The sequence below is a fragment of the Numida meleagris genome, chromosome 1, assembly GCF_002078875.1.
Source record: "Numida meleagris isolate 19003 breed g44 Domestic line chromosome 1, NumMel1.0, whole genome shotgun sequence".
NCBI classification, from domain to species: domain Eukaryota; kingdom Metazoa; phylum Chordata; class Aves; order Galliformes; family Numididae; genus Numida; species Numida meleagris.
Window position 1 is genome coordinate 26,901,601 of NC_034409.1, and position 26,980 is coordinate 26,928,580.

Here is a 26,980-nt window from a genome sequence, read left to right on the forward strand (position 1 = left end):
AAAAAATATATGTGGCAACTGAGCTCTGTGTGAGTTTTCCGTTCAAGAAAAAGACACATGCATGAAACACTGCAATTTTTTGTTTTAAGTAACTGTACTATCCAGTGACTGCAAATTTTGGGGCCTAACCACATTGCCACTGAAACTAATTTTGTGGTTTGGCCCTTAATTCCAAAGATTTTTAGATAGGGACAAAAAAGAACCCAAACTCTGACAGCAGCTTCAAAGATACCTGTAGTCTTCTAAGGGTCTCAAAGACATGATACACATTACGAAGCAACCCCCCAGGTCTATTCCACTGAATAATGCATTTTGACACAACTGGAAGATCCCAGTAAGAAAGTTATAAGGAATGGCTGAGGGAGCTGGGGTTGCTCAATCTGGAGAAGAGGTGGCTCAGGGATGACCTTATCGCTCTCTACAGTGACCTGAAAGGAAGTAGTAGCGAGGTGGGGGTCGGTCTCTCTTCCCAGGTGACAGTGATAGGACAAGATCAAACAGCTTTAATTAGCGCCAGGGGAGGTTTAGTTTGGATCTTAGGAAAAACAACTTCTCAGAAAGAGTGGTGAGGCACTGGCACATGCTGCCCACGGAGGTGGTGGAGTCACAATCCCTGGAGGTGTTCAAGAATTGTGGAGGTGTGGCACTGAGGGACACGTTTAGTGGACATGGTGGAGATGGATTGGTGGTTGGACTATGTGATCATAGCGATCTTTTCCAACCTTAATGATTCTATGATTCTAAGTTTCTCAGAACCCCAATCTCCCCATCCAAAAGTAGTTCCACAACCTCCTTCAAGCCAAAACAAATAACACTGGGTGCAACTCTCTTTTGAAAAAAATGTTATTTGTCTTGGATAAACTCCCATACAGCCTGAAGAGAAAGGAGGGCTGAGGGACAGGCTCTTTCAAGGCTTTTTTTTTTCCCCCAAACCTTCCCATTTTCTCCCGGTTGCCGGGCAGTGGCATCCCACGCGGGTCTGCCCACCGGCTGACAGGACCCAGGCCGCACCCGCCTCGGGCCCCGCCGGCCCCGTCCGGTGACAGCACCGGCCCGCTGGGCCCCGGGCCCCAGCCCATCGCGTCGCCCACCGCCCGGCCCGCTCGTGCCGCGCGCTAGGGAAGCGCCGGCCCTACTGGGTCAGAGAGGGCTGACATGAGCGCTCGGCCCCGCCGCCATGCAGCGCGTTGGCATTTCTGCGCTGTTCTGCCTGAATTTTGCGAAAGGCGCTTTGCCGGCGGCGGGGTGGGGAGACTCGGGGGAAGCGCAGCGCCCTGACGACCCCGCGGCCAATACGCCTTCCCCGAACCGCGGCGGTTTCACGGACCCCCCGCTCGGAGGCCGGCGGGCGGGCATCCCCGGGCGGGGACGGGGCAGGGACCGCCGGCGGCGGGATCCGAGCGGGCGACAGCTGCGCGGCGGCCGGTTCCTCGCCCCCGTTTCCAGCGAAAGGGGCGGGAGGGGGAGTTCAAAGGCATAAACAAGGAGCGCGGGACCAAATTCCTCCCCCTCCCTCTCCTCTAACGGGCTCGGCGATAAATCCGGCTCGGCTATGCTTCGCGATGGGGACGTGCCGCCGCCTTCCCCTCGCTGAGGCGGGGGCCGCGTTCCCCTCCCCGCGGAGACGGCGGCTGCGGCGGGGGCTCCCGTGTCCCCGGCAGGAGAGCGGCCGCCGCTGAGGTGCCGTGCCCCCGGCGAGCCCGCCGCCGCGGTACGGGGGGGACCGTGCCGCTGCGACAGGGGAGGACGGGGCTCGGCGCGGGGAGGAGGCGCTGCGAGCATGCGCCGGGCGAGCCGCTGACTGGGCGCTCCGTCAGGGTTCCGAGAAAAAGGGAAAAAGAAAGAAAGAAAGAAAAAGGGAAGGGATGAGGGGAAAGAGGATGAGCGACGGCGGAGGGAAGCGAGAAGGGTTTTAAAGGAGGCCGGCGGGATCCCGCGGGAAGGAGCGGCTGTGGCATGCGGGGCTCTCCGGCACCAACAGGTAGGAAGGAGGAAGGGCTGGAGCGGGGCTGCCGCAGCCGCGGGTGCGTGCGGGGAGCGCTCCGCGATGGGAGCAGACAAAGCGCGGGGCGCGCTGCCCGGCCCCGCCGCGGGGCTCCCGCAGGGCTCCGGCCGCCGCTGGCGGGCGGCGGCTGCGTGCGGTGCGGTGCGGTGCGGTGCGGTGCGGTGCGGCGCGGCCCTGCATGGCCGTGGGTGGGGGAGCGGGCGGCCGGCGGGGGTGCGCGATGTGTGCGGTGCGTGCGGTGTCCGTGTGCGCGGAGGCAGGGCCGCGCGGCGGGGACAGCTCCGCGGAGGAGGGGAAGCGGCGGGGCCGGCGGGAGGGGGAGGGGGAGCCTGATTTCATGGTTTTAAAACGATGCCATGATCTGATCAGCCTCTGTTTACACAGCAGCAATCAGGCTCTTTTGTGAACGGTAAGAATGGAAGGATCTTGCTGGGATTCAGCGGGAATATCCTTTGCACGCCCGAGGTGGCGGAGCAGCGCTCGGTGCGGGCGGCGAGCAGCCCGGGGCTGCTGCGGGGCTCTGTCCCCGGCGCGGGGGGAGGAAAAAAACAACGGCAGCGCAGCGGCAGGCTGAGCCCTTCCATTTATTTCGTTTTGCTGCATGAAATGTGCCCCGGTGCGTTCGCCGGGAGGATTAGCGGGCATCGGCGAGCCCCAATTAGAGAAAAAAAAAATAAAAAATGCAGTCGATGTACGAACGATATGTTTATTTAAGCATAACCCACAGCAGCCCTCCCCAAAGGATGGGCATTATGTCTTGGGTGTGATGCCTGTTTTGTCTCAGTATTTACATCGAGCGTTGCTTATTCCGAATGATGTCGAGGCTTTAAAGATTTGCATTAAAGCGGAGAGGGGGGGACCCTGAAGCACAGTGCCATCGGCTGCCTGGCGTACCTGTTTGTTTGGAAGCCGAAATGATGAAATTACGGTTTGCGGGAGGAAGGGAGGGGGATAATGAATACCGTTTCTCTTAGAATGTGCATGAACTAACACGGCGTGATGAATGTGCTTTGGTGACTTGGGTTAAAAAACATAAATTCTGCAGGGTTTCTTTGGGTGTGATCCGTATCAACACAGCAGCTGCCTCTAAAACACTGACAAATACCGTAGCCGTAAAATAAACGTAGGTAATGTCAAAATACCAGCAGGCTTTGGGGATTTTTTTAAGGATGTCAGTGATTAGCTCTTGGGCTTGCAAACTGGGAATCTTTCGATTCATAAAATCTCTGAGGCTTTGACTGAAAAATTACATACGCTACCAAAGATAAGGGGCACCGGTCAGTTCTGAGACTGTAACCAGCCAGATCTGTGAAATGCCAGTGATCAAACATGCTGAACAGTAAGTATGTATGTATGTATCTGTGAAAGCCTCGTGATTTTTAAAAACAAACAATAGTACTCAAATTTACAACTTCGTTTGCTTCTCCATAAATTACCATCTTTGTTAGCACTTTCTGACATCATTTCTTGTTAACTTAAGAACTGATAGCTCGATTTTTTTTCAGATATTTTGATGGCATGACAAATCAGAACGAAGAGGATGTACTGTATGACTAGACACCAGATCAGTTCTGTTTGTGGATTACATTTTCAGTAAGATGTATGGATCTATTTTTTCCTTGTTCTTATATATAGATCATGAGACTTGACTGAGGCAATATACATATCATCCATCCATCTATGGCGAACTACAGCCATGCAGCTGACAACATTTTACAAAATCTCTCTCCTTTAACAGCTTTTCTGAAACTGACTTCACTGGGTTTCATAATAGGAGTCAGTGTGGTGGGTAACCTTCTGATCTCCATTTTGCTAGTCAAAGATAAGACCTTGCATAGAGCTCCTTACTACTTCCTGTTGGATCTTTGCTGCTCAGATATCCTCAGATCTGCAATTTGTTTCCCGTTTGTTTTCACCTCTGTAAAAAATGGCTCTACTTGGACGTACGGGACTCTTACTTGCAAAGTGATTGCCTTTTTGGGGGTTTTGTCCTGCTTTCACACTGCTTTCATGTTATTCTGCATAAGCGTCACCAGATACTTAGCTATTGCCCACCACCGTTTTTATACAAAGAGGCTGACCTTCTGGACTTGTTTGGCTGTGATCTGTATGGTGTGGACTCTCTCTGTAGCCATGGCTTTCCCCCCAGTTTTAGATGTGGGCACCTACTCGTTCATTAGGGAGGAAGACCAATGCACTTTCCAGCATCGTTCCTTCAGGGCTAATGATTCTTTGGGATTTATGCTTCTTCTTGCCCTCATCCTCCTAGCCACACAGCTTGTCTACCTCAAGCTGATATTTTTTGTTCACGATCGCAGGAAAATGAAGCCAGTCCAGTTTGTTGCAGCGGTGAGCCAGAACTGGACATTTCACGGTCCCGGAGCGAGTGGTCAAGCAGCTGCTAATTGGCTGGCTGGATTTGGAAGGGGTCCCACACCGCCAACCTTGTTGGGAATCAGGCAAAACGCCAACACCACAGGCAGGAGAAGGCTCCTGGTTTTAGACGAGTTCAAAATGGAGAAGAGAATCAGCAGAATGTTCTACATCATGACATTCCTCTTTCTGACCTTGTGGGGTCCCTATTTGGTAGCCTGTTACTGGAGAGTTTTTGCAAGAGGGCCTGTAGTACCGGGGGGATTTCTAACGGCCGCTGTCTGGATGAGTTTTGCCCAAGCTGGAATCAATCCTTTTGTCTGCATTTTCTCCAACAGGGAGCTGAGGCGCTGTTTCAGCACAACCCTTCTTTACTGCAGAAAATCCAGGTTACCAAGGGAACCTTACTGTGTTATATGAGGGAGCATCTGTAAATCTTTAGCCTTGTGAAACACTACCATTCTCTGCTAAGCAATTGTGGCCTGTAGCCATGTCTTGAGAAGAAAATCAAGAACGGGATGTCAGCAGTTGTAAGGATTTGGGCAACATTCTGCAGTCTTTGCAATAGCTCACCTCTAATCCTATTTTAAACCTAAACATGTTCCTGCTGACCACTGCTGAAGGTTTGTAATTAAGAACAAAGGACTGAACTACTGCCCTGAATTTCTTTATGTGGTTGAAATCTAGATTATGAAAGTAGCAGGTGCTAAGTATCAGTGCTAAATGCTGTGTATATCACTACATAAAATAAGACCATCAGAAACATTAGCATTGGACATCTTAATAAATTAAGTTGATATGAGGTTAATGTGTTGATAAAACTAATTTTAGACATCTGAAGACCTTTAAAACATTTCATACAATTATTGTTTTGCAAAGACTGAAAACTGGGGACTCAAGTACTGTAACTGATTAAAGATGTGCCATGCATTATTGGATTATCACACTTACAAATCTGTTTGCCTTGTGAGTAAGTTTTGGGGAGCATTCCAAAGCAGTATTTTTGTTCACATTTAGACTTATTTTTTATTTTATTTTATTTTTATTTTTTTTCAAATATATTACTCTTTCTAAATGCCATTTTCCTTAACAGTGAAATAATAACATTTAACTGTATTCTGTGGTTTTTGCTGATTTGGTATAAAGTTTAATAGACTCTTATTTATATTTTTTAAAAAGCTAGATATCAGTCTGTTAGGCAACGTTAATGATAATATCCAGTCATAATTGAACAGTTACAATTATACAGAATAAACACATGTTGCCTTAAAGGGTTATCTAGTATCTTCCATTTTGTTTAGCATTGAAGCAAATAAGCAAGGAAAATTGAATCAGTGACTCTGGTCAGTCATTTGGGAGTGCATGAACGATCACTTAGTCCTCTTTTTTCCTTTTTACTCCGATGGTTCCCAAAATCAGTATGCACATCACTGGGATGATACGATTTTTTTCTAGGTGTGCCGCCCTTTCTAGTTTGTTCTGAGAAACACAGGCAGTTGATGTATGTTTATATTTTAAGACAGCTGTCATGGGGAGACCGCAGCCTTAGTATGATATCTTGCACAATTTGTGAAGCATTTATTCTACTGAAGGCACAGTCTTGTTTATATTTTCTGCACATTTTGGTGTATTGGTTGTTTTAAATTATTTAAGTTTTAACTTGTGAAAGCATATAATATGATTTCTTAGTATTTTAGAAATACATTAGAGTCTGTGAGTCTTTCCTTCTTTAAGATACAGATGTGTGGATTTCAATATAAAGTTGCATTTGCCAAAATTTACCTGTGTAGCTTGTTAATTTTCTTGGAATAAAATTTTACATTTTTCCAGTTATACAATTAACCTTTTTTTATTTTGTCTAGTGAGCTAGCATGAAGTACTGAGAATGTAGCCATTATGAATTATTATCCTTTGCAGTCACTGTATTCCCAAACTGTAAATGCATGAATGATGGGGACCACAGGATTGATAAATGATATTATCTACAGTAGCACTGTTGTGTAGTTTATCATAATTACCCATCTATCTGTTTTAGTATGTCAGTTATATTTAAAGTTACAACACAGTATTTGACATTAACTTCACAGTTTGATTTTGGAAAATGTGTATATTTGAAGCACAACATCATGAGTCAGTCAATCATAAAGAACGTTGATTTTTTTCTTAATTTTTGGAGAGACAAGACTAGAGGTCTTGATTCAGTATTGGTGTATCTTGTCCTTTGTTGTAGTTTTATGATCAGCAAGTTAATCTATACGTACACAAGCAGCAGCCAATAACGGAAATGCTTAAATTTGTATGATAACAGTATACAACATATGCAACAATTCAGAGAGTTGTGTCTATATGTGATCAGACAACTTGATCAAAGATTTAGTGAGCAATCTGTTTGACCTCACTTACACTTTTATACTGAGGTTGATTGGTTGAGAGGCATGGCTTAATATACTGTGTTGAAACAGAAAAATTGCTGAAATAATGAGTCCTCATCAGTACAAGAATGTTTCAGAACATAATTTGAAACGGGACCAATAAACTTCTACCAAAAGGACTTTTTTATTACACCGGAAAAGGCTTTGAAATTAAGGTAGCTAAGCAATTGTCAAAGATGGAAAGAGTGCATAAAAGCTGAAACGTGTGTCGAGAAAAATTCTGAAAGTTATCCCACTTAAGTTTATTAAAAGGTTGATTGGCAATAACTTCAGTCTAATTTCTATAAAATAGTAACCTTTACAAGGAACATTGATATTACATATTGTAATAAAGAAGTACATATAAATAAAGTTGTAAATAGTGTTATAGTTGTAGAAGTAGTCGGTTCTGAAGATTAGCCAGAAAACGATGACATTTCAAGAGCTGCATATTCGGGGCCTGGTCTAACTCCTAATAAAGTCAGTTGGTGTTTTCCCATTAACTTCATTTGGAGCAGAAGCAGGCCCTAACGTTTCTATAGTACTATGCTTCTGAAATACTAAGAAGGCTGTGTTTACTATGCAGTGGGAAAAGAAAAAAAAACAATTTAAAATTATTTCCCTGGAAGTTTTGCAAGCAGTAACTGATGTAAATTGAAATAATAAACAGTAAAGAAGTCTGAAAGCAAATATTTTGCTAAATGTTTTTCTTTTGATATCAACATAATTCCTTTGACTAACTGAAAGATGCACAAGTGTGTTGCTACCTGACAGAGAAGTGGTTTAAGTGATTTTTATATTTTTCCAGTACAAGTCTTGTGTAAGATGTAATTCCTTTTATTCTCTCTGATGTTAAAAAAACAAGGGGATGCACAGAGAAATTAAGTGACAACATATGGAGTAACATTTCATGCAAAGTTATTACTCACTGGAACTCACTGGCAAAGGTTGTTGAGTAGTTGAGAGGTTCCTACAAGAATTACATGTGTACATCAACCAAAGCAGTAGTTGCAGATGTTGACATGGGTGTCATTTTGATCCTAGTCGCCACATCAGACCTCATACACTAGGGTATAAATTCAGAGGAGCAAAAAGCTTCCTTCCAATTCAGTACGTGATTGCATCACAGTATGAAAAGCTTTCTGCTTTCATTTTAGTACGGATGTGAAATTGGTGCCAAAGCTTACTGGGCTGGTAGATTACTCTTCTATTTCAGAATAGTAAAGAATATCACACTGGCTTATGTCTGCACTGATGTTTAACGCTCATCGGTAATGAGAAGTTAGTGGCAGAAAAAAAGTGTAAGAACAGATGCTGTCTAGAAAAAAAATGTCTGCCTCTGATTTTTCCTCAATCTATTTGCACCACTGGCCCTTTGGCAGCCTCCATCACTTCTTCAAGGTGAGATATTTTGTATATTTATCCTTCCCCAGTGCTGCTTAAGTATCTCAGCTATCTCTCCCCCACAACAGACAGAAGGAGCTGTACTTTCTTGCAGCAGCTTCCCAAAGTTTGTCAGTGTCTGGGTTGCCTTCCTGAATACAGAGAGACCACTGGTTCCTTCCAGCTGCCTTCACAGCTGCAGCTGTCATGCCACAGTGCTTGTCTTGCATATCAGGTATCTCTGGCTTTTGGCTTTGATGATGATGTAGATGTTTGTGTTATGCAAAGAAAAAATGAGGATAGGGAGCAGGCAACAGGAAGCAATTTCCTCTCTCCCAACCCCTTCATAAAGAAGCCACAGTTACTGTTGCATGAACCCTGTAAATAAATCAAATGTACAGTTAGCAAATTAGTGCAAGGTTGTTGGTACAGCCATAGAAGATTATTATGCAATGGTTTTCAGCCATTCTCCAGGCCTTGGGGGCAGAGGAGTCCTCTGCATCTATCTCCTTTTAAGTGCATTGAGTTTGTTCGCTTGTATTGTCTTTGCTTTGCCTTTCAAGCATGAAAACATTTTACTTATAGGAGCCCAGTGTCACAGCAAGCTGCTATTACTTGTGCATTTGATAAATAAAGGGAAGTCTGGTTGTTTTTGAGGTAGATTAGAGAAGTACTTGGACTAACATTTGTTTTTTAGCAAATGTTAAATAGAACTGTGGGTTGCCAGGCTCTTCCATAGTTACACAGTCAGGTGTCAATTGTTGACAATAGAAATGGTGTAGACTGACTTGCATAGAGCTAAATCATAGATAATGCAAAGCATACATACACTAGACTGCAAGAATTTCCTGTGTTTATTACGTTTCTTGAGGAATGAAGCTAAGCTGAAGTAAAAAGCTGAAGTAGAAACTCAAAGGAAAATGGTGGGTGTTTTTCCTTTTTTTCTGCTTTGTTTTAGCATAGCTGTGCTAATCTGCAACCTGGGTTACACACCCACAGACAACCAGGAGTTGACTGTACAATTCTGCATACCACATAGACAACTTCCTTCCAGCTTATATTCATTGAGAGCTATAGAAGTGCACACTACTAATCTGATTGACTTTTCAGAAAAAAAGAAAGGGCTCACTCTGAGGTATTGTTCTTCAAAAGTAAAATTCAGATGTTCTCTCCTTTTGTTTACTGAAATGATTTTGAGTGTGAAGAAACCAGTGATCTAAATTGGTAATGAACATACGGCAAGCTCTGGCTGTGTCCACACCAGGACAAGATGATATTTTGCGATGCGTATGCCAGCAACAAATCAAAGAGTTTGATATTACATACCACAACTTTCCTCGAGTGGCCTGAAAATAGCTCATGCTTTATATTTAGAAAAAAAAATGATGAAACTGTCCATTTCAATGGATAAAAAGTCTTTAACTAGACAGTATGGGGAAAAATATGAATTTTAAAAATTGCTCATTATAAATAGCAAAGAGTTTTTGTGGTGTTCTTTGTTTATGTTAAATGTGTAATTACATAAGTATATGGTGATCAAAGGAATGCCACAGTAAATAAGCTACGTTTGTAATAGTCTAAAGAGGAAATAAGTAACAACAATCTTCAGCCCTTTAAATAAAAATAAACGTATTCAGTGATTATGTTGTACCTGACGCACTTAAAGAGCAATGTCTTCAGACAGTGACTTGAGTGATGCAATCCAGTGACACTTACTTTTTACATCACAGTTTTTGTACTGTGCTTTATATTTAATGAGTACAAGTTTTCAAAACAGAATTCATCTGAAATAATCTTCAACAAATTGCATTAGCTACAATAAATATTAGACAAATTACTGTCTCCAGAGATTATTCAAAATTATCCCTGTGCTAATTCAGGAGGAGTCTACTTCACCTTTGTTAAAGAGCCATCTAGTAGAAGATGTGTATTTTTTTGTCATCCTGTCATTTCTTGGTTAAGACAAGTTATTCTGTAATGTGGAATTAAAAATCCCAAGTATGAAATGATATGTTTGAATTTCAATTAGTATGCCACTTATTAAGTTGTTGTAGTGACACTTTAAATAAACCCGTGAAGCTCATGGTTGAAAAACGTGAGCAATCACTTAGGAGAACAAAAAAAAAAAAAAAAAAAAAAAAAAAAAAAACAAAGTCCAGTCTCACGCTTCCAGTTGATTATTTCTCACATTTACCTGGAGAGTTTCAATTTTAGGAATGCAAAGGCAAGCTGAAAACAAGTGTGTTGGAGAGAAGAGAAACAAGACAGAAATACATTTGTTGAGGTTATCTTTGCAATGAAAAAGGTTATCATATACATACTGCATTTTCTGCATAGTTATCGTCTATCAGCTTGTCTATGTTTTGTTAGTGTATATAAGGAGGATTAAATTCTCATGCTACCATTAACTATACGGTTTTCATTCTATAATCGTAAAGCTCAGGCAAATTGAAGAAGTTGCTAAAAACAGAGGGTTCTGCACTACTATAATTTTGGAGGATCGGGTGCTCGAGGCTGTTTAAGAAAAGTGTATGTATATATGCTGGCTACTTTAGGCAGCAGGTTGGGGGATACAATAAGGTTTCCACTCCTGTTCATGAGTTAGCTAAAATCCTGCTGTTTTCCCTCAGTGAAACCACCTCCCATGGAACCAGTCCACCTCCAGCCTGCGACCACTTCCACGCTGATCTTAGGTCAGGCTTCATTTGTGCCTACCCTCAGTATTAATGGGTGAAATCGAGCAGGGAGCAGAGATCAGAAATGCCCAGACAACACTGAGGCTGCAGACAAGTGATACACGTTTGTCTTCTCAAATCAGAAGTAATGGGAGAAGCAGAGGTCCAGAGATAAATGTTTATGTCTTCTGGTTGCTATTTCATTCCCTGTTGCCCCCTCAGAAGTAGCTGAGATCTGGTTTACTCTTGATTTTATTTTCTTTTATTTGCAAATACATTCTATCTCTGCCAATCCACTCCATCCCACCCCTCACAAGTTGATTTTATGCTTAATCGAGTTTGTATAGTCTTTACAATACATACATAATGGTAAAACATTTGTAGCTTTGCACTGATTATGGAGGTATATATCAGTATGTGCTTGCTCATTTCCATAAGCAATTCCTGTGTTAGAGACAGCACAAATCCTATTTCTGAAATTAAGGCACTCTACAATTATGTTTCCTGAATTCTCAGTCAAGGCCCTTAAGCTTTGGAAATTTCTCCTATTTGATCCGAAACACTCAATGCAGATTATTATGGCACACCGCAGGGAACATTCGATCTCCCTGACTGTAGGACTATTTGGACATCACGAAGACTGCAAATGTATATTTAGCTTCTGTGTAATAATTTATGGTAATGACTGGGCAATAGAAGTGATAGTGATGGGGCTTCTAAAATAACATACTTGGATAACTGCAATTTTAAATTTAATCCTAAGACATCTAGCATAAAGGAGAAATGTTCCTTTTGTAAGATGATTATGTAAATGAAAGTAAACACAAGTAAACACGCAAATAAGTACAGTTATATGCAGTTAATATACTCTGTCAAAGCTATAGCAAGAGGGGCATAAAGCAAAAAGAAGAAGAAAAATAGAGTATCATTTGACATGTAATCCTTGTAATTTTGGCTATAGTCTCACAGTCCCTCTTCAAGGAAAATTTTCTCTCTTTTGTAAAATCTTGTATCAATAAAGACTAGAAGGTCGTGATAATTTATGTAAGCGTTCATGTTTTTAACTTGACTAGTTCTCAGTGAGAGGATGCTGTAGCAGAGTGTTAACAGTGATCTATGTCATAGGCTATACGCAAAACCAATCTTCCAATTGCTTTCAAGGGGGAACGTATATGCATATATATGGACTTTTTTTCAGACTCCTCAAAATACTGTGGTATAGTTGGTAACAAGTAGAGACAATTCAAGCTCCTGTGGAAGACATGGAGCATCACACTGGAGCATGATGAGTATAAAATCTGGCACAAGGAAGGGGAGGGACATTTAGTAGCATCTTCTTGTGCTAGTGGTAGTAGATAATGCTTTTGGACTCATTTATATACCTCTTTGTAAGTTCCTAAGTGGTGGTAAGGGCGTGGTGCAGGAAGGTGGGGGGGGGAATGCTGCTGGCAAGGCCTTGCTCCCACTTCTTTCCATAGGGGTGGACTGGAAGTTAAACCCATAATAGGCTGGTTCCTGCCCCAAACAGCTTGTGTGGTAGTTCTGGTCACTAAACCCATCAGCCTAAAGAGTTAGCCCAGATGGATTATTTGGCCACAGTCCACGCTGTTCTAATGTTTGAAACTTGTTTTCCTTTCAGTGTTTGCTGTGAGTAGTTTCTGGTTTTCATGGGTGAAAAAGAGGTGCGTGCAAAGGGAATGAATGGGAGGTCAAATAATTTTCAGCACAAACTTTGTGTGAGGAATTTCATAAGGATGGAAATAGATGTGGAAGCCCCTCACAGTTTTATCATGCCTATCAGTCTTGTATTTCTGCTTGGATAGCATGTATGTACACAGAGGGCTCAAGTGATCTGCCCCAGCCAGCATTCAGTCACTTCCCAGTGTAAATCTTCAAACAGACAGAAACCACTGTTTGTGGAGACTATTCTGTACAGATGACCTTCCTGTAGGAGGCACACTGGCTTAAAAGCTGGGGTGTATTGTACTCATTTGTATTGGAGAAAATTCCATTTTGTGTCTTTTGAATTAAAATTTCACATTAAACTTGCGTCTTAGCATCCTAACTTAAAGGCAGTGTCACAAAAATGTCCATCGCCCGCTCCCATCTAGGGGAACCCCAAGTCTCAGTGGAAAACAGTACCAGCGGGAATATTGTGATCCTTTGACGCCAGTTAATTAAATGCTGATGCAGTAACAGTTATTGAAGCTGAAGGAGTTAATTTCCTGCTTTGACGTGTTTCTTACGCAAGCATCTTCAATCCCTTTCATATAAGACATGCTTGGCAAATGTGGTTGTTTGGGGTGGTATTGATATCTGAGCCAAGCTGTCTAAGGACAAGGGCTGGCTACTAAATAATGTATTAATTTAAAGTTCAGAAGAGGCAGTGTAAGACTACAAAACAAGCTGTGTTTTCTTAAGTCATGTTTGTGATCCATTAAACATTGGCTTTCTACCTGGGTGTTGTCAGATTTAGCATACAAACGTAGTACAAAATTAGAAATCAAGCTGTCAAGATAATTTCTAGTCACTGAATATGTGTGAAATGCTATTTCTATTTGACTGCTTCTTCGCAAATATTGAAAAAGTCTATATGATAAGACAGATAGAAAATCCCCTACCATACTGAAATTAGTAATAAAATACCTATTGCCTTCAGTGAAGTCAGGCATAAACCTTTATTTCTAAAGACAATAGATTCACTTATATTGAAATATACCCAGATTGTCTAAGAAAGGATTTTTTAAGGCCCAGATCATGTTCTTAAGCATTTTCGTTCTATTTTCTTCATGTCAAGGTTTTCATATGATGCTTGCTGCAGTGAAATCTGAACTCCTGTTGTAATTTATATTTATATAACCATGTTGCTTAACAGCCTCATTATGGACAAGTACCTCTTTGTATTAGGTTCTGTGAAAAAGCAGCTTCTGTCTAAAAGCACACAATTAAAAGAAGGGTACAGACAAGTGAAATTCCAAGGAAATTCTGAGACAGTGTTGGTAAGCATGATGGGGGAAGAGATCCCAGCATATTGGGTTGGTTTTTGTTGCTTTTTTTTTTTTTAATATAAAGAAGGAGCAAGATGATAAAAAGGCAAGTTTTTAAAGGATTGAAAAATAACAAGGGGATGGATTTTCAGAAGAGAAGAGCAGCTTGGGAGAAAGTACAAAGGCTGTTTCCTGAAAATGTAATTGTCAGTGATAATTGTCGGTGATAGCCTGTCAACATGAGCAGATTGGAACCTCTTGATAAAGAAGGAAAGATGATAGACCAAGAAGAGCAGAAAGAATTGTCATTGAAGCTGAATGAGGAACAGAAAATAACTACTGATCCTCAGCATTAGGTAGGAAGAGGTCATCAGAGGTCATGTTGAAAGTAAGGCTCCATGAAAACAGGCGGTGAAAGCCAAGGAGATTGACTCAGTGTAGTGACTGCAGTCAGTGAGCTTAAAAAGGAGAAGCAGACTAAGATGGCAAGGTAGTTGCAAAAATAAGGAATAAGTGGGATGCAGAAACCTGATTTTGATTTTTATTTTTCCAAATTAAGATAGAAGTTACCTAACACTTGAAGTGTTATGGGAGGAGTCAGGAGAAAAAAAGCTGATTAAGCCAGCCAGAGAGACTGAGGGATATTCAAAAGAGTGGTGGGAGGTGAGGACAGCTGAAGGCAAGGCTGGAAGAATGACCAAACTTGAGTAAGTGTTCTTGAATTAAAGTGGGGAGGTGTGCATTTGGGATTCCAGTAGATGAAGAACTCTGGCAAAGATGGAGTGACAACAACAGGAAAAGGAAATGGCATTAGCTGGGGAGTGGGAGGGTGAAAGAAGGGAGGAGCTGTTGTGTTGCTGAAGATTTGGGAAGAAACAGAATGAGGGTTGCCCAGACAGGAGCAGTTTGCTATTGTCTATTAGAGGACCTACTTACCAATGACTTGGTGTTATCCCATGGCAAAAGAAAACAGTGTTAAGGGTTTCTAACATTAGCAGTGTCCAGGCAGCTGTGGTTCCAGTGTTCTCAGTGTCTTGTAGCCACTGTAATATCTGAGTTCAATAGGAGCCTGAAGAAGGACTAGTATCCATTATTTACCTGTTCACTCCTTTTTTGACACTGTAATAGGATTTTCTGTTCTACTCCCATATTCTTATTCTTTCCCTTTTTGTAACTCTACTTATGTTACTCTACTAAGAAAAACTACATATTCTTCATAAGTGACACTGTATTTAGAGCATGTTGGCCCAGCAATTTTGATGACTTTCAGTCTGAATGACAGCTTTTCAGAACAGTGAAAGTGCCATTTCTGTGCAATTTGAGAGCACTGCAGTGTTTTATTACCATTATCTCCCATAATGGTGGTATCTTGGTCTGGTGAAGTGACCATTAGGAAGAAAGCCAGTAACTTCCAGGTTCTCACTGCAGCTTTCCCGGTAATATCATTGCATGGGTGACCTTGGATGATATATACAGGCCAACTTTCTAGTTATCCCCTAGTTTTAAGCATTCAAAGGACTTTGGGGATTCTCTGTTTAAGACACTGGTTAACCAGTTTGCACTACAATACAGCACCCGTAAGTATAGATTACATTAGTGTAATAGGTTTGAAGGTGGTAAAACTGATCAAAAGTGTTATGGTTAAAGTGCTTTGCTAAGTCTTGGCCTTCTGAAAAGTGGAAGTTGAAATTTCCTGCAGATATTTTCCTTCCTGAGAAACTCAAAATATGATGTGAAGAAAAGTTCTGTTTCTTGACATCTTTATGCAGATTAAGCCAAGAACTATTTCAGGATAAACTTCAAAAAATAAGATAGCCAGATAATTTGTCAGCTTGAAATGTTTAGTTCAGGGTATTGTAAGTTTGGTTAGTTTCTGGTTGTTGTTTTTTTTTGTGTATTTGTTTGGTTTTTTTTTCTTTTTTTCAAACTTTTGTTCTGCACAGTTTGCCAGTTGGATAGAGTGGCTGATAATATAATTTATTGGAAGGACAGGATAATTAATTAGCAAATGTTTCTAGATTACTGAAACTCATTATAAATCTGGATTCACCCCTGTAATTGACAAGGCCCTGTAAAATGACTGTAGCTGCTCTAGGCAAGCAAATAATTGTTAAAGCTTTTTCAGCTAAAGGTTGATGAGATAGTGTGGTGGTCAGCTCTTGTTGCTGACAGTAGACTGCAGCCCAAAAGTTAGGAGACAGCTGTGACTGATGATTTGGGATGTTCAGATAGCCTCATCTTGCCAAGAGATACGTTCATTAAGTTGTCAAAGAACTGAAATGTATGCATTGCCCATCCATCTGGCATATAATTTAAATACAGCTGAATTCCTGACCTCAGATATGATATAAGCATTTCTGAGTAGATATGACTGATACATTTGCATAAACAGAGGCACTTAGAATGAAAATACATTTTAAAAGGAGAGTGAGGGGAAAAAAAGACTTCTGAGATCTAGAGACTCATGACAACATTGATAGATGGTGACATACTCAAATAAAAAAAAAACATTTTACTGAGTACCAGATAATATTTTTTAAATGTTTGCACAGGATTTTTAGTACAATTAATAAAGTCTCTCTGTAGCCTGAAGAAAGGTGTCAGCAGTTGAAGTGCCTGAAACTGAGATACTGAATTCATCACAATGAGTTTTCTGAGGACTGAATAGATAATCGGCATGATTTTAAATATTAAAAGCCTTTGTCAGGGTAGATATGCCTGCAAAAATACAAGCTGGCAGTTACACACGATTAAGGCACAGTTGCCTGGGCAATTCAGTATCTGGGTTACCACAAAATATTATAAATAAAAACAAGTATTGATACCTGATTTTTTTTTCTATTTTTGCCAGACTGCAACACTATCATCAGTTAAGGGGATTTCAGTGATGCCTAACATTTCAGTAGTTGAAACTGATCGCAACAGTAGGATGTTAGAACCCAAACCTGCTCAACCCACAACAGGCTGTGCAAGACAACCCAGTGGGAACAGCAGCTCTGTGGATCTCAGGTGCATCCCCTGGGATCTCTTTGAGCAGCTGGGGTTCCCTTGGCTCTCAGTGGTGTTCCAGCAATGAGGCTGATGGTTTGGCTGGTCATTTGGGAGAGAGGTCCTCAGGCTGCTGCAGGCCTGACGTGAGGGCCCCTAAGTCTGAGCCTGAGGTCTTACTGCATGGGTATCTTGCAGTCTTTCTTCATATCTCCGCAAAAGAACACTGCCTCACACTCAAGACTGACAGAACGGGAAGTATCGTTTCTCTATCTGTGCAGGAGAGCTGGTGCACAAACGTATAGTTCTACACAAGCAGATGGCAGTATGTTCTTTTCTGCGCCCTTTCCTTGGCATGGAGCGTGTCACTCTCTTCAAGTCAAGAATCTGGGGATATATTTATTGAGAGAGCTGATAGCAAACCCTCCCTCTCCTGGACCAGCAGTTTAAAGAGTGGTGTATTTCTCACATTCATGAGTGTGTTGTAAGCTTGTTTCACTCATGGGAGCTTCTGAGCAGCCTGTCAACAGCTGTTTTGCCAGTGAGCTCTTGTGGACACTCAGGTCACCATTCAGCCCTCCAGTAAACGGTCAAAATCCACATGAGTTTTAGTAGTTCCACAGGGCAGAGACTTCTGCCAGTACTGAGGTGAAGAAAGTAAATGCAGTCTGGTAGCTACCAGAGATACAGGTATTAGGTATTTCTATTCTGAGCATTGTCCTTCCACCACACAAGTACCTCCTTCTGTCAGTGTTTTCCTTTGTCCTCTTCCAGTTGCTACGCAGTGTTAGACAATTCGCAACAGCAGAGTTAGACAATTTGTCCCCATTCAACAAAAATTAAGCAAGTAAACATGCCTGCCTTGAGCTAGTGCTGTTTTATGCTCCTGTGCTTGCTTCCAGCTGTCTCATTGCAGGAGGGCACAGTTCACTCTCAGCTGACAACTTCAAGCTTTCCCTTGCAGCACTGCTTAAATCCACAAGTATTTATGGGAGTGTCTTTAGTTCCTCTCTTGTTCAGTGGTATTGAGGCTCAAGGGCAAGCTAAGGAACAAAATGTTCTGTGACCCTTGTTCTGTTCCTCACTGATTTTTCTTCAGCTTGGTACCTCCCCATACAAACAGATACCTCTGGTAGATTCAAGCTGTGCTATAGTTATACCTGTCCCATTGCTACTGCTTAGAGGGTACATTTAAAAAAGGTGGCATGCCAGCTTTCAAAAGCCTCTTCCTGAGTGCAGGCTGGCATTCAAACAGTTGAAGCTGTGGCTGTAAGCCACACACAATTCACAGGATGATTGTGGGGCTAAGCAGGTGCTTTTAGATGCAGGAGCTGAGGTGGGTTGGGCATGTCAGCCACATGGTTGACAAGTCAGGATACTCAGAGCTTTGTGGTCATTGCTCATGCCTCTAAGCAAGCAGCAAGCTGTGCAGCAGGACTTCTCTCTGAGCAGAGACTTACCTTTCATTAGTAGTCATACTTTAATTAGGTTTAGGCACAGCCAAAGTGTCTTTGGTTTAGAGATAAATTTGAAACTTAAAAAATAAGATAAATGCAGCTAGAAAGTTCTCAAGGAGTTTAGGGGTCAGTGATAATTAGACCCAGTGACCCTGGCTTTTCCAGGCCAGCTAACTGTGCTGGCGCATGCTCCATCAAGGTCAGGGAATGTGGAGGGAAATTATGGTAGGCCATGTCTGAGGGAGATATGTGATTTAGTGCTTCCCCAACAGCCTTTCTGTGTGCTCCTGTGAGGCCTTAATCAGGGCTGAGAAATGCCGTTCTTTTGCGGAGCTCCTAGGAGAGAATGGGAACATCGCTGTCTTGTGCCCTTGTTGGGATGATTTCTCTCTTCCCTTTCCCCCATGTGACATGAGCAGGGAAATTTGGTGAAGTTAGCACATCATTATTTAAGATTACTGTAATTTTTTTATTGTATTTTTTTAATTGCTTCCATCTAACTCAGCATTTGAAAAACCTTGAAGATCACACTATGTGCACAATCACAATATGTTTGTTGCAAGGACCCCAGTCATAAAATGTGTATATCTAAGGCTATTGTGGAATTTAGACTTAAGGTCAATTTAGCAAGTCCGCATATGAATAAATAACATTCAGCCTCCTGATGCCCAAGAAGTAGCCAGGCAAAGCCCACAGAATTGAAGCTTTCAGCGCAACACTGCCCTCTGGAGCATTCTGAATGACTCTCCTTACAAGCCAAACAAAGGACAAACGGGAGAAAAATAGAAAAAGGCCTTGGTCTCCAATGTGAAAAATGAATAGTACAAGTGCAATGAGTAATGAAAGCAGCTATACTGCAAAAGCAATGAAAATATAAAGACGTTCATCCCTGTCACAAATACCAACAAACGTTTTTCAACATTGAGCGGAAGGCAGAAAGAAATGGAATTTTGAACAGACCTGGAGAGAATGGTTTATAATAACAAAAAATGCGTTTTTAATTTTGTTCAGAGGTCTTGGCAGGATTCTAACAAAGAAAAACCAACAAGCTATTGGAAAGTAGAAGAATAATTTGCTCTCTCAAAAATCTATTTTGGATGCAGATGTCTTACTGCTAGGCATCCTTTCACATTTTGATAGTGTTTGTGTCAACACAAAGATGATATGTTGCCTTGTGCTGTCAAGAGCTTACCAAAATAAACCTCATCAACAAGGCATTAAATAATAATATCACCTTTCCCCAAAGTTTTTATATTCTCTGTGATGTACTTATGGATATTTTTAAAAGAACATAAATTATTGATTCCCTCCTTCCATCAAACCTGTCTAACCACTGAAGTGTATACAGAATGCAGTCCTGTGCTAAGCTCTGTTAAAGAACATTCCACAACATGTAATTGGAAGTATGGGCTTGATAGAAGTGAATTTTTTGAATTTACAAAGGGCCTTATCTTGCAAGTACAGCATATAGACAGTAACAACTCATCACTGCTGGTCCTCCTGGTGGCAGATACTATTCTCAGTAATACATGTGCACAAAATTGGATTGGGGACTGTAAGAAGCACATTCCAACACCAGCTTCCCACCCGTGATTCTGTTTATCTGAAACCATGGGAAACCTGAGGCTGGAAAAGACCTCTGGAGATCACCCAGTCCAAAGGCCTGCTCAGCTGGGGGTCAGCCAGAGCAGATTGGTCAGGGCTGCATCCAGTCAGGTACTGAGTGCTTCTGGTGCTGGAGTGTCCACAACCAGTTTAGGTAACCTGCTCCAGTGCTCCACCACCGACACAATAGCTTTGAATTTTTTTTATTTTTAGCTGGCATTTTCTGTTTCTCGATTTGTGCCCATTTCCTCTTATCTTGCCGCTGAGGATGAGAGGCCCTGTCTTCTTTACTTTCCAGTTAGGCATTTACTCACACTGGTATCCCTTCCTAAGCATTCCCAGTTAAACAGTCCCAGCTCTCAGCCTCATCCCATATGTCACAGCCTTCAGTTTTCTAGATGGCCTTTAGCTAGACTCACTCCTGTGTGTCTTGGTCTCTGTTGTATACCAAGAAGCTCAGCACTGGACTCAGCACTCCAGATGCACCTCACTAGTGCTAAGCAAAGGGTGAGGACTCTCACATTTCACCTGCTGGCACTGCTTCTCCTAAAGCAGCTTGGGAGGCTGTTGGTTTCCCTTGCCACAGGGGCACATTGCTGGCCCACATTCAAAATGGGATCCACCAGAACCCCAAGGGCCTTTTCTGCAAAGCCGCTTTACATCAGAGCTTCCAGCCTGTGCCGATGGATGGGGCTGTTCCTCCCAAGAGGAATTCATAGTGCAATTAAATATCAGCAGGATAGTGGCTGCCAATGTTTGAAAAGAACTGAAATAATGACTTGGGAATAAATAACTTGTGTTCTGCAGTTGAAAGAAAGGTTATTTGAATACCAGTAGACCGAGGGGAAAGGATTGCAACAAACAGAAATGGCAAGAAAAGGGAAACAGCAGTCCCCTGGCAAGTGAATGTCTGATCACAGAAACAGAGCTCCTGAATGATTCACTCCAGGCTTGATCTAGTTGCTGTTTAAGCAAGTGAGAGTTTTCCCAAGGTTTCGGGGCGCACTGAAGGAAACCCAAATGTATCATGAAGAAAGAGAGAAGTTGCATAACATTTTTTTTCCTATCCCACTAATAATGAGCAAGCTGCAAAGCTTCTAGAAATAATAGGGAATTCTGAAGACATCTCATAAGCTGACTCCAAATTTAGAGTACAAGAAATGTGAAACTGTCAAGTAACAGTATTAGTAATCTTAGCCTCGGTAGTACTTCTGCAATGCAAACAATTATGTACACGTATGTTTGCAGGACTGATACGTACATGGGAAAGGATATTCAAAGTAAATGATAAATTCTTTTCTCTGCTACTCAGGGAATAAAAGCTAGTATGGCACTACTAGTTTTAAATTCATGTTTAGTGTTTTATGCTGTTGACCGCAGTTCAAATAGTGAAGAAGGAGAAATGATTATACCTTCTGTCCTATGAGGCTAGTTATAAAATACTGATGCCATCACTGCAGTATACAATAGGAATGATAACAGCAGAATTCATCCTTAGCGTGAATGAGCAATTTTATTCATGTGTTTAATGGATACCATGGGTCAGCTTGGCTGATCTGAACACCTATATATCAAAAAGTCTCTTAAAAAATAGTTTTCCCTCTAAAACTGTGACTTTCACTGATACATGATTTTGTAAACTTGATGAGACAGAAACTGGAATTCAAATACCTTTTCCTCTTCACTGCAAAAACTTGGAGTAAAAGGTTTGTAGAGCACAGCTCCTGGCTGGGTATGAGAGAGAATTTGAAGTTATCTGCTTTTGGAAGATAATTTATGAAGTAGACTGGTCCCTTCGTTCCTGTCCTAAAATAGAAATAGATCGCAGAGATCCATGGTGCTTGTTTTTCATTTCAGTGTTTTATTAGAAAATCTAAATTTCCTATACAGTATTCAAAAGTTTATTTATTTCCCTCCTACATTAATAATTAATCATAAGAGCCCAGATGGGAGGATAAATTGATCTCTTTCCAAGGTGAAGAGCTCTTTGCCTCCTGCGCTCCCTATGCACAGTATTGTAAATTCAGTGTATAGATGCAATGAAGAAAGGTTAAACTTCTTATTTCTGAGTGTACTTTCAGAAAAAATATTGTCAAAGTAGAACCAGTGATCAGAAATCACTGCAGAACTTACTTTGTTTCTTTCCATTGCTCATACAAACACCTCTGTATTATTATCCAATCACATCTGAGATTGTTCACTGCTAGGTTTGTATAGTCAAATTTGTCTTAAGTCAAACTCTCTAAGTGATAGCATTATTATCGTTGTCTAATCTTCAGAGGAGCTGAAGGTCTTGTCCTCATGGATATTGGTTTAAATCCACCTCTGTGAATGTATTTAGCTAACTCAGAGGACATGATATGGCTCACAGTGATTAATAACTACGTTCTTCAGAAGTTGGCATTTGCACTGAGGTCTACAGTATATCTAATTGAATTGACCCCACTGAATTTAATCCAAAATTAAGTACAATTTTAAGAATAGTTATTAAATTATACTTTCGTTTGACTAGGAAATATGAGCATGCAACACTTAAGTGACACGAGATGAAAGATTAATAATAACACAATATAGAACAGTTTACAACTTTTCTTCAGAAGCAGAATGGTGACATTTAGAAAAGAAAGATCAGTTATTGTAATATTTACAAAGTGTAGGCTAAGTGTAAGTCCTTATTTGTCATAGGTCCTCTGTTATTAGTGAAATCGGTGTACAGTTGAGAATTCAGAATATCATACAGGCACACTGCCAGCAAAGTGAATGACTCTTTACCCTTGACTTCAGTGATATGGAGTAGGAAACCAGAATGATTGTTGAGGTGTCTGTAATTCTGGAGATGTGCTGAAATAACTGAAAATAAGGCAGCTATATCATACATATTGATTCATGGAGTGGCAACGTACCCTTGGAAGATATATCAGATTAATGGGAAGGGGGCAACCTAGAAAGCCTACAAACTAAACAAAGTAAATACAAGCTCAGGAAGATGCAGTGGGACAGGGACCCTCATCTGGCCTCCAGTCCTAGGAGGCTTTCCTGTCCAGTCAGGATCCAGAACACAAAATCATCTCCTGAGGAATTTAAAACAGGGCTCTGGGAATTATTAGAGATCTGCTAATTCAACCACTCTTTAGTTTAAAGGAATTCCAGCCTTCAGTTGCTTATGTCATGCCCCAAGACTAGACTATGGAATAATTTGCTGAGATGAAATCCTTGTTTAAACAGTGCTGTGTGACTGATGAAACTGAAAGGAAAGCAAGCGTGGAGGAAATTGATGTTATATAACCCAGTGAATATCCCTCTTCACTCTTCACTAAGAGGTACAGCCTGCCTGCTAAACAAACCCCTAAACTGTTGCCGATAAACCTGGAACACTGCCTGCAAAGAAGCTTTTATGCTGGGTGAATACTTGTAAAGGTTTACCCAAGTTACAAAGTGGTTATCCTGATAACAATATCAGAACAGATAAAGGAAGAGCTGAAAAAAAAAACCAAAAACTGGACAATAATTAGTCCTAATGATAGGATTCATTATAAGATTAATGAATGATTAATCTCAATTTTAAAAGTTTAAATTGACCTATAAATAGAAATTTCAATACTTCAGACTAAATTACAAATATAAGTCTTGAAAGCAATATTGAGAATGTAACAAACTTCTGCACATCATTTGACCTAGACCTGTACAACTTTCTGCTCGGGAAACAGGACACAAAAATAACTGATTAAAGCTACTGAGAACTAGGTAACTGACAGACCTCAGCCTGAAACTGTAGACTGGGAATCTGCATCAAATAGGAAAAATTGTACTGGGGCCTTCAAGGATTTGTTCTTGGCCTCAGATGACTTCATTTTTTAATCAGTGACCTGAAAGGAAAAAAAAAAAACAAACACAACTGAGAAAGTGCACAGAAATGGAGGAGCAGTGAATAATGAGGCTGAGAGATCACTGAAACGATTTGGATTGTGTTTCTGACTAGGTACAAGCAAGCAGTGTCCATTTCTGTTCAGTTTATTGGCTCCGTGCTGGTGCGCAGTCACTGCCAGAATGACTTGATGTCCTGGGAGATAATCAGCCAGACGCAGGTTCCTGGTGCACCACTGTGGCTGAAGGAGCCCACGGAAATCCTTCAGTATATAAACAAAGCAGTGTGAAATGTCAGTAAAGAGACTGTGTCGCTTGCGCATTTGGTCCTGTGGCTGCCAGCAAATAACTGTGACCAATGGCTGGTTTGGTGAATGCTGAAAAGCTGATCAAGATTTAGAAAAGACCACAGCAGCACTTAAGAGAAAGTCATAAAGGGACTATTAAGCTTGAAAAATTCAAAGAACTGCTTTATTTGGGGCTACTATTTAATCTCATCCAGGAAAAGATAATTTATCAGCCTTCTATAGGCCAGTTGAAAGGCTGATGAAACAGTGGCTGCACCAAGAGTCCTCGGAGGGTCAGCAGCGTGTGTATAAGGAGGGTTAGGACTGCAGCCTCTCGGTGTTGGGGCCCTGATGGAGCAAATGGTTCTGCACATGTTCTACTAGCAAAAGCACATGAGGACAATCTAAATTAAAGGAAGGATCTCATAACTCAGCCACTCACTGCTCCCACTGCTCTGCAGTGCCAGGTGAACGAAAGAAGGAGAGGTCAGATTAGGTAATCACTGCACAGCCTCGGTGCTTATCTGAACCCTACGTTCATCATATCCTACTTTAATCATTTGTATTAGCAGAACTAGTTTCTAACCTCATTAAAACAAAATGTCTTGAAACATTTAATATTTCTCACATCTAGTCAAGGAAGAATTCCTGGGGAAACTATTTTCCTGTAATATTTCAATACTAAGTCTGGCAGTGCGCCAGCTTGCAAAAATGAGAATGGGGGGAAAATCATAATTAAATAACATAGTCTATAGGGAGGAGAGTACTAAGGTTTGGACAACAGATTATTATGACTAAAGGGGCAAAGCCCTCACCATTTGTTAGCTTGGAAATGGCAAAACTGCAAGATAACATTTGTGATGCAGCAGCCCACTGCAAAACAACCCTGTGTTTTGTGGGGCATAAATTTTGCGCACTAAGTATTACCAGGTGAAATGAATTTGCATAGTAATTGACCTCCTGCAACTTGTCACTAATATGGTGTCCTTTCCCCTGGCTGTGGCCTCCAGTAGAAGTTTTGGAAGAATATTAACCTGGCTGTGTATTATTTTCTGGTTCATTAAATGTAATAGCAATTCTGGCAAAGCTTTCTGTTGATGAGAGAGGTTTGGCTTCCACAAGAAAGCATTGACACAATAGTAGATACTGTATTCTTATCTAATTTACTTACAGCCAATACATTTTTGAATAGAGATATTAGGTGGCAGAACCACAAAGGACAATTTATAATTTACAGTCTGCAGTACAATCTCAGTCCTCAGCCAACCACTTTGCTACCAAACATTCTTGCCATCCCAGACATCTGTAATGGGCTCACTTGTACGTATTGGCCTTTGGCTCCTCTTCCCTTTCCATTAGTATAAACTACTTTGTTGTAAATGTTTAATTCTCCTTTGCCAGAAGGATTCTGAGGGAGGAAAATGTTAGCATCCTCTTGGTGGCTTCGCTCCCATTTGTAAGAAAGGCCTATGAAACAATATACTTCTGGTGTCTGTTTTCAGGGCTTCATCCAGCTTTGAAGCATCTGCTGTTGCCCTCACAGTACGGTTTTCAGGCCGTTTGTCACTGTCTGGGGTTGACTGGCAGTGATTGTTAACCTTTTCTTATCACCCTGCAGTTACTTACTCAGTAGTTCAATGTATTTTCTCTTATATACTAATAAAACACCTACATTTACACAAGACCTTTTATCCCAAAAGATTTCAACAAGCTCTGCAAGCTATAAATTTACAGCAGTACTGCACAAAGTAATGTAGCTTTTAGTTCAGCACAAAAGACAGTATCCAAAATCTGGATATGCTGATATTTTAGCAAGGAGCAATGTATTCCAATGGTGCAGTCCTCAGAGCTATACCTGCCTCCTTAGGCAATAGCAAATCTGTCAACACCTGCATTTTTGTGTTTGTGATGAAAAATTTTCAGTGATACCAATATTGTGCATACCCAGAGCTTCAGCCATTTTGCCTGGACTGAAAAGTTTAGCGTTTATTTCCCACCTTTACCCCTATCCCCACCTTCTGTCCTTCTAACGTCAACTCCATTAGGCCAAGCTTAGGGCAGAGTGACAGCAGCTTACCTCAGTACTAAGCACAGTATTACAGCTGTGTTGGAAGGAATCCGTTCTTGGAAGAGGTTGTCAGAGTGGGGCTTAGGGGCGAAGAGTTTTTTGCTTTCCATGCAGTCCTGATTGAGTGTGAAACTGAGAAACAGCCAGACGAATGAGGAGTTTCTTCCAGCTTTGCCTATGGTTAATGTATAGACTAGGTCTAGCTGAGGATGAAGCAGGCTAAAACTTAAGCCTCCTTCTTCCTGGACAAGGGTCTGTTAGACTCTGATTTTACAGAAGACTAGCGCTGTGCTAAAGTAAAATCACGAGACTTGTTCCACCTTCAGAAGGACAGTGGTGGGTGTTAAGCCTCAGAAAAGGGCTCTGGGCAATTAGTGCCAAAGGGATAAAAATCTGGATCCAGAGACTGGAAGGAAGCTGCTGCACAGTTGAGCAGGTCCCTTGAGGTGAAGGATTGAAGGAGAGGGACCTTGAGCTCCAGTGCAGAGGACATCCATGCTCGAACAAGACACAGCTTTCATGCCCTGTCCGTTTAAAGACTTCTGCTTTCTCTCCTCACAGCAGGAGACTGCACTGATGCAGTAGCATTGGAAGTCAGGATTATTTCCAAGTTTAAAAACCTGATGTATTTGGGGATGTATTTGGCCTTCACCAAATACGTATCTAAAATAAACACTCACTTTTAAAATTTTGGCCTCAGTATGAAAAGTATGATTTGGATCACACCAGGTTAAATAATACAAACCTTTATATTGGATTTATGTCATAAGCCAAATGCAAATTATTACTGTTCCTCATTTGCAGTTACCTCTGGCTATTTAATCCATACTCCACTAATTCTCCTCAGCGTTACTGGTCTGGAATTTAGTCTACATGA

The 26,980-nt window shown here is 41.5% G+C and overlaps 1 protein-coding gene across 2 annotated transcripts; it reads left to right on the top strand.

Moving 5' to 3' along the window:
• Positions 1,386-6,155, top strand: GPR85 (G protein-coupled receptor 85). 2 transcript variants are annotated; one of them, XM_021384898.1, is made up of 3 exons: positions 1,386-1,981; positions 2,390-2,414; positions 3,511-6,155. In XM_021384898.1, the coding sequence occupies exon 3, from the start codon at positions 3,686-3,688 to the stop codon at positions 4,796-4,798; it is 1,113 nt and encodes a 370-aa protein (XP_021240573.1). In that variant the 5' UTR covers positions 1,386-1,981; positions 2,390-2,414; positions 3,511-3,685; the 3' UTR covers positions 4,799-6,155. The 2 variants fall into 2 exon arrangements, with proteins under 2 accessions (XP_021240573.1, XP_021240572.1); XM_021384897.1 differs by lacking the exon at positions 2,390-2,414.

Coding starts and splice junctions, on each gene's coding strand:
- GPR85 (XM_021384898.1), top strand. CDS start 3,686: ATGGCGAACTACAGCCATGCAGCTGACAACATTTTACAAAATCTCTCT.